Source organism: Barbus barbus, assembly GCF_936440315.1.
Source record: "Barbus barbus genome assembly, chromosome: 26".
NCBI lineage: Eukaryota > Metazoa > Chordata > Actinopteri > Cypriniformes > Cyprinidae > Barbus > Barbus barbus.
The window spans coordinates 25,969,811-25,984,338 of record NC_136754.1 but is presented as its reverse complement, the minus strand read 5'-3'; the positions used below and the strand labels follow the sequence as shown (position 1 = coordinate 25,984,338).

Genomic DNA, 14,528 nt, shown 5'->3' with positions numbered 1-14,528 from the left:
TTTGTCAGGCAGGTCCTATTTAAGTGATTTCTTGATTGCGAACAGGTGTGGTAGTAATCAGGCCTGGGTGTGGCTAGAGAAACTGTACTGATAAACCACAGTTACGGTTTAACAGGACGGGTGGCAAACACTTTTTCATTTAAAAACTGCATGTTGTCTTTACTTGTGTTATCTTTGATTAATATTTAAATTAGTTTGATGATCAGAAACATTAAAGTGTGACAAACATGCAAAAAAATAAAAAATCAGGAAGGGGCCAACACTTTTTCACACCACTGTATATCAAAACTTAATTTTTGATTAGTAATATGCATTGCTACTTCATTTAGACAACTTTAAAGGTAATTTTATCAATATTTAGATTTTTTTGCAGATTTTTCAGATTCCAGGTTTTCAAATATCTCAGCCAAATATTGTCCTATCCTAACGAACCATTAATTATGGATTTATTTGTTACAAATACACAGCTTGCTGATTATTTGCACTGCTTGTGGATTATTGTGATATTTTTTGGACTCTCATTCTGACAGCACCCATTTACTGCAGGGAATCCTTTAGTGAACAATTGATGTAATGCTAAATTTCTCCAGATCTGTTCAGATAAAGAAACAAACTACATGATATGGGTCAGTAACTTTTTGAGCAAATTTTCATTTTTGGGTGAACCGTTCCTTTAAGAAGTATTATAGAGGAAAGTAAAGTTCCCATGATGCAGTTCTAAATGTTTTTATTATAAAGAAAGCACATTGAACATGTTTTAATTTTTTTTTCTAATAATATTCAGTCAATATGACCTGACAGTGGATAGAACTATATAATGATAACTTTTCTCAAAGAAGCTTTTCATCCACAATAGTGTCTTCTTAACATCCACATATACATTTTGTGTGTAGAAATCAGAAAAATGACAGTGGACTCATCACAGTAGAAATGAGCGTCTTAAAACTTATTATTAAAAGATCACAGTATGAGGATAACATTAGATTCACATTTTCTGCACCTAAAATGACTTGTCTTATTTAAAGCTTTTTTTAGGCACTGTTACATTAATTCTGTACAAGTTAAACATGAAACATAAACAAAAATTCTGTAAAAGTATGTGCCCCTTGCTTAACAAGGGTTGAAAAATATTGAGAATAACAACAAAAATTAAACTTTGCCAGCATGAATTCTACAAGAGTTAACGGTAATAACATCTCCAGTCGGCAAACGAGTCACATTAGTGTCATGGTGCAAAAAGAGAGTGAATAACTCGAGTCATATGGACGTTAAACATTCACTGTACAGTTAAATGTCATGATCCATGGTGTGTTACATAGCAGTATAAGAGTGTGTAGAAGTACAGGTATAAATCGTGAAGGTGCACAGCTACATGTGTGTTATATAACAGTGTTTCTCATATGGTGGATCTGGAGGTCTGTTCTGAACAAATATTTGCTAAATGCAAGAAAAAAAAAAAAAAAAGCTGGCAAGACGTTACAAAAAAGTCCCATTAGTCATAGTTAGGCAATGCATTAATTAACATTAACTAATAACTAATTTTATGAAATGAAATTTGTTTTAGTAAAGGAATATTCCAGGTTCAACTGCATTGCGTTTATTACCACAAATATGAATCCCCACTTGCCTCTCTTTTTCTTTAAACAATCAGACATTTTGTGTTGCACTGACAATTCACAAAAAAAGTGAATGGAGATAATTGGTAAATGTTGAAATACTCATCGTTCAGTAATGCAACCTCACAGAAACAATATGTGTGTTCCTATGTTCCTCTTCAGGAACTCGAGCTGCGTCTGGAGACGCTTTGGGGAAGCCTTCAGCGTAACCGGCTCTGAATACAAGTGGCTCTTCCGTCCTCTTGCCCTAGATGTGCTCCACATGGATACACACTGGGCAGGGATTGGTAAGTCTGGCAGCATGGCTATCTCGTTCCCCAAAGCGTCTCCAGACGCAGCTCAAGTTCCTGAAGAGGAATGTCTTAGGTTACGTATGTAACCCCAGTTCCTCGAGGGAATGAGACGCTGCGTCTTGAGGCCACACTTCCGGCATCCCTGCCAGAGCTTGCTTCATTATAGAAGCTGACACCGGTTTCAGCTTTTATACCAGCTGGTCATTACGTCACCTCGCCCGTGACGTCTCGCCCATCCTTTGGACAGATTTCATTGGTATTCAGAGCCGGTTATGCTGAAGGCGTCCCCAAAGCGTCTCCAGACGCAGCATCTCGTTCCCTTGAGGAACTGGGGTTACATACATAACCTAAGACGATTTCAGTCACTTACTAACCTTTTCTGTCTACAGTTATTTCCAATTTTGTAAATTCTAAAACCATAAATGACTTTAAAAATTATTTAAACAGCTTCACAGCTCCAATGATACAAAGTGTTTAACAGAAAGAAATTATGTAGGAGCTTTTATAAAATCACAAGGTTATTTATTTATTTATTTTATTTTTAATTTTTTTTATCCTCCAAAAATTGGCCTCATTCACTTCCAATGTACTGCCTGCAATTTATGCTGGTTTAAAGAAAACATGTGATGGGTCAAAATCATTTCTGTGGTAATCAACATTGTGCCAGTTGTACGGAATATTCCTTGAACATCAAAGTATGTAACTAAACTCTAGCAGTATTTTGGCACAATCTTGGTCGAAGCGAGTCAAATTAGATGTGTCATCACCAAAAAACAAACAAAAATGGCTTTGTTTGGTGAATTGTTGAAAGCTGGGAACAAGATACCATCAAACTTCAAGAAGTGAAGTTAAATAAGCAACCAATAATCAACTTTTCATAACTGTGTTTTTGTACATATATGTGCGTCTGGGGTGATTAGGTCTTCTTGGGGCAGAGGTGTCCGAGCCTCCAGCAGTGGCAGATGGTGTTGAAGAGCCTGCAGTGGCAGGAAGCACATGGGTCACAGCAGGGAGTGAGTGGGGAGCACCTCTCCATCAGACCGGCGCAGCGCCGCGCTGGAGTCTGGGCTAGAGAAACCGCCTCATGCCTGGGCTTAGGTCTCTGGAGGACACATATTTTCATGAGAAACGAATAAACAGGGTAAAGAACAACTAATACAGTTCTATTTTCGCAAGGATTTTAATGTAAAAAGGATTAACTTCCAAATTTCCAAGAAGGAATATTATATTCTTGCTCTTGCAAAAGGACAGATGTGCATGAGTCCACTTGAACAATGTTGGCTTTTGTTGTATTAGGGTCCACGTTTAAGGAGACGGTGTGATGTGTGGAACGTACCACCACATGATGTCTCTGCTGAGACAGATAGCGAGTCCTGGCGAAGAGTCGCTTTGGCTTCTCCTGATTCCACGCTCCTGTTGGGATGCACAGATGCACTGAATTAGGACTGTAAATGCAGTTATACATTTGTGTTTTTTTTTTTTTTCGAGTTCACATTTTACCGTTCTACACTTAAATGGAAGAAACCCAGGTGGCACTTGAAAGAGACAGCGGTAGATTTTCCCATCAGCCTGTTCACATGAGATGCCTGCCGAAAATAATGAGCCTTTCACTGGAGCTGTTGAGTGCAGGGTAGTGAATGGTGAGACTGTGCGTGGAAAATTGCTAAAAAAAATTGGTTTTCTTCTAAGCCTCATTAGTGACGTTGACAGTAGCTGCAAATCTCAGAGAAGAAAAGGAGCCTTTGTGTTTGGAAAGCATGTTTATACTGGCCTGATTGCTGTATGTGTGAAAAGCAACACGTTGTCACGTGGCATAGTAAATGATCTAACGTCATGTGATCAGTAGTAAATGATAAAATGTCATCAGAAGGCATGGTAAAACATCTTAATTCATCAGTGAATTCAGGCCAGACAGGTGTTTTATCAAGGGGAACACACACACACACACATTCAAACACTGCAAAGCAGCCTACAAAAATGGAATAGAAAGGATTCAAAATAAAAAGCTCAAGTTAAGCAGATCAGGTCACAAATGTAGTGGATTCAAGATATCTAATCTTATGCTAAATTAATCAGCTGGTTATCATATACAACTACACACATTATATTTTAAACAGTATCTGTCATACTAAATAAAAACTAAAAGCTGCTGGTTAAATCATTATATTTCTATTAATTAAAATATATAGAGTTATTTTATAAATAATATAATAAAACATGGATACATGGATACAACTATATATATATATATATTATATTATTTACAGTAACAGTAACTATCATTATATTAAACTGAATATTAAATCATGGGTTTAACCTGATGGTTAATTTAATATATTTTAATATATTTACAATAATTTTTTTATATTATAACAATATGTGCATATAGACAACTATATGCATTATACATTATAGACACAAACACACACACACACACACACACATATTTAATATATATATATATATATATATATATATATATATATTATAAATTAAGATGAAACAACATTAACTGTAACTTTAGTAAACTATCATTATATAATATAATATTAAATGTTGGTTTTAGGCTGATTGTTAAATTACTATATTTTATTAAATATATGTAATTAAAATATAGGCCTACCTATTTTATCATTTAATATAATTATATAAAGTAATTAGAATTTGATATAATTTAATAGAATTATATACGTTATACAGTGAATATTAAATGTTCGTTTTAGGCTGCTGGTTAAATTAACATATTTATTAGGGGTTTTTTATCATTATTTTTTATAGTACAATAATATGTGAATACATGCAAATATTTGCATTTTGTTATAAACTGTTACTATCAATATATTAAATTAAACATTAAATACTGGTTGCTGCTTAAATGATTCAATTTTCTATTCATGTCAATTGAGATATAATATGTTACCTGTTGTTATGGCAGAGCTGTGGTGCGCCACGTCGTTTTCGTGCTTTTTGCGCGCATCTATCCTGTTCGCCTCGCACGCGATGGACTGAACAACTGTGAAGAACAAGCAGACGAACAGCACAAATCCTTTCATCATTGCCTTTGTCATTTTCCGATCGAGCGGAGTGTTTAGGTGTGTCAGGTTCGCGTCAGACCGTCCTCCTGGAGATCACTCAACAAGTGAGGTCCGCGCTGAAGCGCATTCGCTGCGTTTATAAAGCCCAAACTGACCCACCCCACTCCGAGACAGCACTCCTCATTCAACACTCAGCCAAAGTCATTTCACTCATCTATCACAGCGCCACGAACATGATGTGTTGCCAATCATTCACACACACACACACACATGTTGGTTTTTGTGGTTTATGGGGACTCTCCATAGGCTTAATGATATTTATACTGAACAAACTGTGTGTGCTATTGCCCTACACCAACCCTACACCTAAACTTAGCCCTCACAGGAGATATTGTGCATTTTTCGATTTTCAAAAAAACACCATTTAGTATGTTTTTTAAGCCTTTTGAATTACGGGGACCTCATACACCACCTTATCGTAATACCTCTGTCATACCCATGTCATTATACAAATTTGTGTCCTCATAAACCACATAATCATGCACACACACACAAGAAAAAAAAACCTCAACAGAAATCACTGAGATGCATTAAAAATGAATAGCCTACATAAATGAATATGACAATAAGCTTGCATTGATCATCTATATCTAATGAAGCCATGAAGAAGCCATCAAGAGCATTTTTTTTCAGTTGCTTGATTACCTGAAGTTCACTGTAAGATGATTTGACTTCAAAGTTGTTTGCTCTCCAGCTCCATCAGTCTCAGTGGAGACTGTTTGTGTGCAGTTTTCAAAAGTCATTTTACAGATGCGCAATTGGAGCAGACCCTGGGTTCGACTGGGCCAGGACACTAAACCTCTGAAACCTTAACTCCAAGAGCTCGTGCAGACCACAGCATGTTGTCCTCCAGCATTTTTCAGCTCCATGAGTTTTCCAGTCCTTGCTGTTGAAGCATCCTCAAAGCTTGATGCTGCCATCATGCACCAATAACACGAAACGCCAGAAGTTCAGGTCTGTTGAGCCTTTAATAGGAATTTAACAAGTGGACTCAGATTTTCCACACTTGTTTATTTCAAATACTCAATAAATTAATTCATAAAAGTGTCTTTGGTAGAATTGTATCCTGAACTGGTTTGGAATGTTCTATTAGATCATAGTCAGTTACTCAGAGATCTATGAGGAGATAAGTTACATAAGGAGTAGTTGCTTCAGGATGGATAAATATTTACACATTCAAAAATGCATTTTCTTTTTTTACCCAGAGGAAAGTAATATTGCTACATAGATTGCTCAAGAGACATCAGTTAATATGTGTCTGTGGCTACTGTATATACATTTTGATTGTAGATACGCATCACATTTTGCAATCAGTACCAGTTCCAGCTGACCTTAAACATTTATAACTGCAATATTATATAACAGCACCTGATAAATCTAATTTAATTCTAAATAAATCTTTGTTTCCACAGATTTAATACAACCTGTTTAGAATTATGGATACTGCGCACCAATTCCTAATATGATATTTTAACACGGTGGCAGTGAGTTATCTGAAACTGATTTACTTTACAGGTTTGCTGGGTTCTAAACTAAACTTTTATAAATAATTTCACTGCAGCATATTGTTTCTGAGAAATGTTTATTCAGAAAGTGCTAGGAACTATTCATTTTGACCCAATGTACCACATCACAATAATTCACACAAATTCAGTCCATCAATTATTGTCTAATGAATTAAAAAGCAGCACGCTTGTAATAAATTCATCATTATTGTGTTTTTAACTTCAAACTGTCGCTTCTGGCTAAAATATGAGTCCCCTGTTCATGTAGCTTTATATGTGCTTTTCCACTGGAGGAAACATTATTATGGATTATGAACTCATATTTTGATCAGAAGCCCCCCTTTAAAGTTAAAATGCATTAAAGATGCTATTCTCTAACATTGAACAACTAAGCAATAATTAAATATGAACCATTGGTTAAATTTATTATTAGAGCACATGGTAATGGAACGTATGGCTGCCGTAGGAAGAATATTAGGTCTTTTTTGGAATTGTGGTCACCTTTTATTAATTTTTTTGGACTGGAGGAGTGATCATTATATGTGTGTGAAGATGACATTAGTTAGAAATATCTGTTGAAGTTTATATCCTATAAATCTATGTCATTTCTGAACTATTAATTATGTGAATTGTGCAATCGGCATCATGTGTCTTATGTGTATGTATGTTTTTTTTTTTTTTTTTTTTTTTATTGTGCAGCGATGTTAAATGTATCTGAATTAAAATAATAGTAGTAATAATAACAAATGCATTAAAGATGGATTTTTTTCTTACAATCATACAGCTTTTCACGTCACAAGGCATTATTTCTTGGACTACTTGTGGGTTATTGTAATGTATTTATCAGCTGTTTGGACTCTCATTCTGACGGCACCCATTCACCGCAGAGGATCCATTGGTGAGCAAGTGACGTATTGCTAAATTTCTCCAAATCTCTTACAATTTGGATGGCCTTAAGCTCGAGACACACTGCACGATTTTCGGCTGTCCCAGATGAAAGATTGGCATCGTGAAACAACTGTGGCGAATCAAAAATCTACACGCTTTTTTCACGATGCCAGTCTTTCATCTGGGACAGCTGAAATCATGCAGTGTGTCTCGGGCTTAAGGGTGAGTACATTTTCAGCAAATTTTCATTTTTGTAAAAAAAAATATATTTTTCTGTACCAAAAAACAAACTGTAATCAACATTCCTGAGTTCTTATTAGTCTATCTGCAACCACCATAAACTTGGTTACATAATGTTAAAATGCAGCTCTCTACAGTATGTTGGCAAGGAAATGCATTTTGTATTGATATACAGCATATTACATCTAAAGATAATGGTCTGGGAGATAAGCGGACTGTACTCATGTAAATCTCTCATGTAACCCTTGTGTGTGGGGGTGTACAATGTAGTCTTGTAATAGTGGCTGGTATTTAAGATACGTCAGCTTCACCTGTAGAATAACTGCAATAAGACAAGGTGAAAAACATAAACATCCAAAATTCTGATATGACATCAAAAAACATTTTCCATTTAATCCTGGGGATAAAAGTTTCAGCATTTTGAAAAATGTAAAACAAGTGTTATGTAGAAGACGAAATGTTTAAAGGTCTTTTTCTAAGTATCTCTAGGTCTCTAATCAAATTAAACGTGGAGTCTTTTAAAACGATGCTGGATAACATGATCCTCGGGTTTTGCAGAAACTTGTGGAATTCAAGTCAGCTCAAATTGTTGTTAAAGCAATAGGTGAATAATGCCACACACTGCTTTTCCCCAGACAAATTAGCACACGTTCTGCTTGTAATTTATTGCATTTCCCTGCTCCATCCATCAGTCCTGTATCAATATTTACTCTAGCATCATCCCAGAGGTTTCAGGAGTCCCTTGTGTGACAAGGTCTTGAGTAATCCCTGATATCTTGCAGTTTTAAAATGCAAGTGCCTGCCCAGACTCTTCGTTGATTTTTCTGAAAACGACCAGTGTCATATATCGCTGCCAAACTGTCACTCAACCGTCTTCGTTCCATAGATCACATCTCCTTCCAGAGCTGTGCCGTTGTTATTGTATTTCCTATTTAGAAAAGGAATTTGGTTTCTGCTGTAATACTTGTCTGCCCCAAAGTGCCTCAGTATACTTTCAAATGCACATGTGCCGACAAGCCTCTAATGGCTCCCTTATGTTACAGAAATGTGTTCGGTGCAAGAACTTTAGCTTATAAACATCTCTTATTTCACACGTACTATGCACAAGTGTTGACGCTTTACATCAGTGTTCTGTAGCTTCTTATTTGACCATTTTGGGGGTATTTTGAAAAAGGACTAATAAAAAGCCTCAATTGACATTTTTGCAAATTTAAAATGTACCTTTAGCTCTTAGTCAGGTAGTGGCATATTTCATTTCTGACAGGAGTGAAAACAAGGCAGTGGCAGTTGGAGAAAATAATTCCTAGAATCGCGGTTTGTTAAAGATTTCATGATTATAAATAGTTGAGCCCGGCAGCATAACAGCCTCCCTTCAGATATTAATGCACATTGGTCTCATTCAGGAAGGAAAGACTCGAAGGATGAAAAAATCAGCCTATAGTGCTGTAGGTAATTACAACATCCTTGAAAATCTACTTTCACAGCTTCTCAGCAAAAAAAATATATATATTATTAATTAGTATATTTGTTACAGTAAAAATATCTAAATGTCCTTAAAACAAGATAGTTTACTTATTAAAAGCACAACTGTGTTAGAAATAGCTGATGTGATTGTGATATTTATATAATTATAAAGATGTATATAATTTCTTGCAGAATCACGAGTTCAGGTATGCACTGGTTTTGTGTTTGTTTGTTTGTTTTTTTCATAGTTAATTGTGCCTTTAATGACAATATGGTTAGTTCTGTTATTTCTCTATTGTGTTGAGAGTGTCTGTAGTTGGTCTAGGAAACATCATCTGATTGGCTCCTGCAGGCTGATTGTTGCTGCATCCTGATTGGTGCACAGCACTTTAACACTTATGTGTTAGCGTAGTTAGCGTAGTAGTCACTGGAACGTTTTCTTTAGTTATTTTGGCCTTGTCAGCTCCCAAACCTAAACTCCCAATAAACTAATGAATGTTTTGCACATTTCTTGTCCTCGGAAGTCTTTTCATTTTGCAACTTTTTCCTAGACAGGGAGTAACAGAAACATTGTTAACAGGCTGCTGCCACAAGTGATACAGGCCAACTGAAACATTTAAATGGGACTCAAAAATGTATTTAGAGAGATAACTTACATTTTGGAATTACAAGGGAAATCAAATATGTGTTAAATGCAAGTCAGATATCAGACATGTATCTGATTAAAAACATAATTGGAAGTGGCTCAGAATAGATGTGAAAAAAATCAGATCTCAAAACATTTCTGTGTTTATATGTGTGCAACATTTTTTTTTTTTTGTGCCACTGTAAATGCAATGTAATTCAATATTTTCATTTTGAAAGAACATAAATGATTTTATTTGTGTAACTAGGAAGTGGATTTCCATTCCCATCATGCTTTGCTCAGGACTGGATAAGGAGAGTAAATCTTGAAATAAAATGTTATTTTAGGCATTTTTTATTTAGAGATAAAATTGGGAGACGTGTTAATGTTTAATCCTCTATGTTTGTATTTAAAAGAGTTTCTGGTATGTTAGTGTTTTGGGGGGTTACCATTGTGATAAACTGTAGCATGTGCTTGGGTTGAGGACCTGCTAACATAAAGCAAAGTTGTTTTATTAATAAATAATAAAAAAAAATATATATATATATATATGGGCATGCCACGGCAGCAATGCCATTTTATGCTATACCTAATAAGTTGGCTGATGCCTAAAGTTACATAAATCCAACAAATAATTTTGTATTTGTGTGTAGAAGGATGTCGGCCTAATAATTTATTTTCCAGTTAAATGTTTTAGTTTGAGTTCAACAAGCATAAAAAAATAGATATTTCATCAATGTATAAATTTCATTGAAACTATATTTGATCAAACTGAGTTGACCCAACTCAATTACATTTCATCGCATGAATTAGTTTTTTATGAGTCGAGGCTACACATATTATTGGATGGAAATCCTGCCCTCAATTAAATTGAGTTCATCCAATGAATTGTTTTTTTGTTTTTTTGTGTTTTTTGAGTATGTAGAATCAATGTACTTAAAAAAAAAGAGTCACTGAAAAATCCTGGTTTCAACCTGAAGTTCCCCCCACACCAACATACAGTATTCCCTATATATTACTTCACTAAGTCCACTTGAAGCAGTGAATGAAAATGAGTGAGCAAATTTGAAGAGACACCATCTTCTGGTGAGACCCATATGGATATTATCAGCACTCTTAAACACTTTAGCCAATCCAATTCAACTGTTGTATAAAAAGTACTTTTCAGAGAACATAATTTTCACCCCAATAGCATTTTTTCTTATTTTAAGCATAAATCTAACATTTAGCAGGTTTTATGTTAAAAACAAGAGAAACTATTTGGCAATAGGCTAATAAATGTTTTTCAATATATGTCTATGTCTTATTATATTACTATTCTTGGCTTTTCAATGTCAAGTAAATGTTACTTGTTTTAAAACTATTTAGATTGACTAAAATAATCAGCTCTAGTGCAACAGCATCTTCTAGCTGCTCGTTAATGTGTGTTTTTGGAGCTTGAGGCCAGGAACAATTGATTCACTAACGTTCATCAGGTGGGGCTAATTGTCAGCTGACCCTGAAATCCTGAAGTAGTTCTTTTTCGGCACATACGCGTCCTAATACAACACACTCTCCTCCCTTAGGCATAAGTAGATATTAAATCATTACCCACTCCAATGGCCCATACTACAGCTAATAGTGTTACATTCCGTGCCTGGACACACTATCAGCATACACAAACACACACACTCACACTCAGCATGAGGTGTTTGGTGACAGCTAACGCTTAAGGTAAAACAGACGACTGGTGCCGATAGTCTTTTGTTTTGTTTTATTCTGTAATTAATAGAGCTCCACAGTGAGGCTGTAAAGCGTCGCCTAGAATGTGTTTTACATTTGGCATGGGATCATATTCAAGTCAAACTATGAATTCATGGGAACTTATTTCTTCTTCACACTTGTGCTTATGCCTCCAGTTGAAGCAGACTTGTGAACATTGTGTCCAAACTTTCAGGTGTGTTATGTGAATGAAGACATCATCCAATTCTTCACGCTGCTTAATCCACCGTTTATTTTTGGTTCGATCCAGTTTGATTCATACCAAGACTTAAGTCATGCATGGACAGACTAGGTGTCTTGCTTATGATTAAGGAGGTCTGGAAAGTAATCGTCTTGGGGTTAGAATTTAGCTTTGCTTTTTGTTTGTCCTTATTGAGCCTCAGGAAAGAACAAATGTTCCAGAACAGGTTGGACTGAAAAGGTTTGTGGCTAGTTTCTTGGCTTTAGAGGTGCATTTTAACACATTGTTATTGTTCTCCTTATTTCGTTACTAAGCAACTAGCCTTTTCACACTGATAAAAGCTTAGGAGTTGGACTAATGCTAAATATTACACATTGCAAACTAGATGGTCATAAGTGCAATGAAAGCTGAAAACCGATAATAGAAAACCTAGAAATGTGAAGGAAAAAAAATATTTAAGTACACTTAGTGAAAGTGATATGACATACAGCCAAGTATGGTAACCCATACTCAGAATTTGTGCTATGCATTTAACCCATCCAAAGTGCACACACACACACACACACACACACACGGAGCAGTGGGCAGCCATTTATGCTGCAGCGCCCGGGGAGCAGTTAGGGGGTCGATGCTTTGCTCAAGGGCACCTCAGTCGTGGTATTGAGGGTGGAGAGAGCACTGGTTATTAACCCCCCACCTACAATTCCTGCCGGCCTGAAACTCGAACTCGCAACCTTTGGATATAGAATATGTCTTGCTCTGTTGCAAGATGTGTCTAAATTCATGCTTTTGTTCATTACACATTAAAATCAAGAGTGCTTGGTTTTCTTGTTACATTTACTGTTGCATTAGTGCACATTATATGAAACAGATCTGCCACAAAAGCAATTGCCTATTTAGCACTGATTTAATTCGTTTATTTTTAGAAGTGAAATGTGTCAATTGTCAATGCTGAAATGCTTTCCATAAAAATGTGCAAGGATGACAGTAATCCATTTATAGATTCATGTCTTTGAGGTGCTCTCAGAACTTCTGAAAATATGTTTATCTGTGAATCCTGACATGCCAACACTAGCTCAATCAATGGTGTGAGTACGGGGACAAGGCTATCAATTTTTCTGACCAATTACAGGAAGCCCTAAATCGCAAGGTGGGAAAAAAATTTGTAAAAAGGCATCAAATATGTTGTATAATAATTTTTAATGCATTCCTTAGTATTTTCTACATTAGGGTTTATTATAATTTAAAGTAAGTTTTATCTTTTTTCTTTTAGCCTTTTTCTTTTTTATGTTATGGAACATGTTTAATGGTTTATATGAAAGTGCAGACCATAACTGTATGTGTTTGTAAATTGCATGTGATATTGTATCAAAGGAAAATGCAAGACACACAGCCGATCAAACCCATCAAGGACATAGACACTAATCAACTCTGAAAATAATTAAAAACATAATTCATGGAATTGATTCATTAGATGATTCATGATCAGTACTGAGTGGATTCAGTGTTTACAAAGAGCATTAAGAATACAAGAAGACTGCTTGCAGATGTTTTTAAAAGTCATTCAATCATATTACTGGTAGTTTTAAATGATTTGTCAGGCATTTGGACTGCAATAATCTTAAAATGGCTTCAATTACTCATTTCTGCAGTTGTTCTGATGCTCCGTACTGTGCTTAGCTCCTCGTTTTGCCACTGATGTGCTTGGCCCCGTTATTGCTGCTTGCAGCTATATTCTTGTATATGCTTCCAGTAGTCTCTCAAAGCAACGTCTGCCAATTTGAGAAGAGCTATTCAAGGAAGCCTCAGAAAGGGGAGTTTATAGTTCAAGGACAGTGGGGTGTATTATTTCTCATTCTGTGTTTAAAAAAACAGAGTTGAAAAAATGAAATATTAATCTACTTGGATTTGCTCACAGATCATTTGCAAAAAAAAATTATTAGTTTTGTTGTTTCCCTGAATGGTTTCCTAAATCAGTCAGTGAATCTTGCAGCACACAGAGCCAATAGATATTGATATCAGTGATAATGTGCTGAAGTAATTGCAGTTATGACTTACAATGCAACTCATTATACACCAGGGCTTTTGACTTGACATGTGAAAAGAAAAAAAAAAGAGATGTTACAAAACTGTTTTTGGTGAATTACCAGACGTGACTACTCTACGGCTCTGAACAATTTGCCCAAAGTCAGAGATTTCAATCAGAACTCAAAAACCTCTTATGTTCTTCCAGCACATGATTTGAGCTTTCTTGTTTATTTATTGATTGATGTTACTGTTATTATTATTATTATTATCTCTTATGCAATCCTATGGAATGTTAACCTCTGAGACTCTCTCTGAAACATATATCCCCACTCTATGAAATCTCTTGAGCTATAAAAGAGCAACCACCAAGCAGTAAGTGTTCTGATCATGATTCCAATGCTATAGTTCTTCTGTGCTGTTATCGTTATAATTGTGTTGTGGAAAACCCTGTTTCTTTATAGTCTTCATTACAATTACCGTCCTTGGTGTGCATAAGCCATAGGACTGCAAAGCAAGAGATCTGCCATAGCTTCTATATTTAAGCACCACTTTGCATTTTGTGATTCTCGTCCACATCTGTCCAGATGCGTGAAAGCTCTGAAGTCTGCAATGTGCAGTACGTTATCTTACAGGCACGTAGTGCAGGGAGCGTGAGAGAGAGAGAGAGAGATGTATGTTCAGTACATTGTGTTCCTTTTACATTGCACGAGGGTGTGATCTACCTGCCCACTCAAATTTAGCAGACAGATACTGAAGAAGCTGTTCACTGGAAAAGTTCCCCAAAATACATTATCTCCTCCTAAACAGCATGCATGTATGTATGTATTTGCTT

General features: G+C 35.8%; 1 protein-coding gene across 3 annotated transcripts; it reads right to left on the bottom strand.

Moving 5' to 3' along the window:
• Window positions 1-711: 711 nt before the first annotated feature.
• On the bottom strand, window positions 712-5,057 carry LOC306845944 (agouti-signaling protein-like). 3 transcript variants are annotated; one of them, XR_013782025.1, is made up of 4 exons: window positions 4,830-5,057; window positions 3,246-3,322; window positions 2,410-3,011; window positions 712-1,787 (listed from the first exon to the last, which is right to left on the bottom strand). XR_013782025.1 is itself a non-coding variant. In XM_079378965.1 (4 exons), exons 1-3 carry the CDS (start codon window positions 4,975-4,977, stop codon window positions 2,826-2,828), a joined length of 411 nt encoding a protein of 136 aa, XP_079235091.1. In that variant the 5' UTR covers window positions 4,978-5,057; the 3' UTR covers window positions 712-1,793; window positions 2,815-2,825. The 3 variants fall into 3 exon arrangements, 1 of the variants encoding a protein (XP_079235091.1); XM_079378965.1 differs by having other exon boundaries at window positions 712-1,793; window positions 2,815-3,011; XR_013782026.1 differs by having other exon boundaries at window positions 921-1,787; window positions 2,280-3,011.
• Window positions 5,058-14,528: the final 9,471 nt, after the last annotated feature.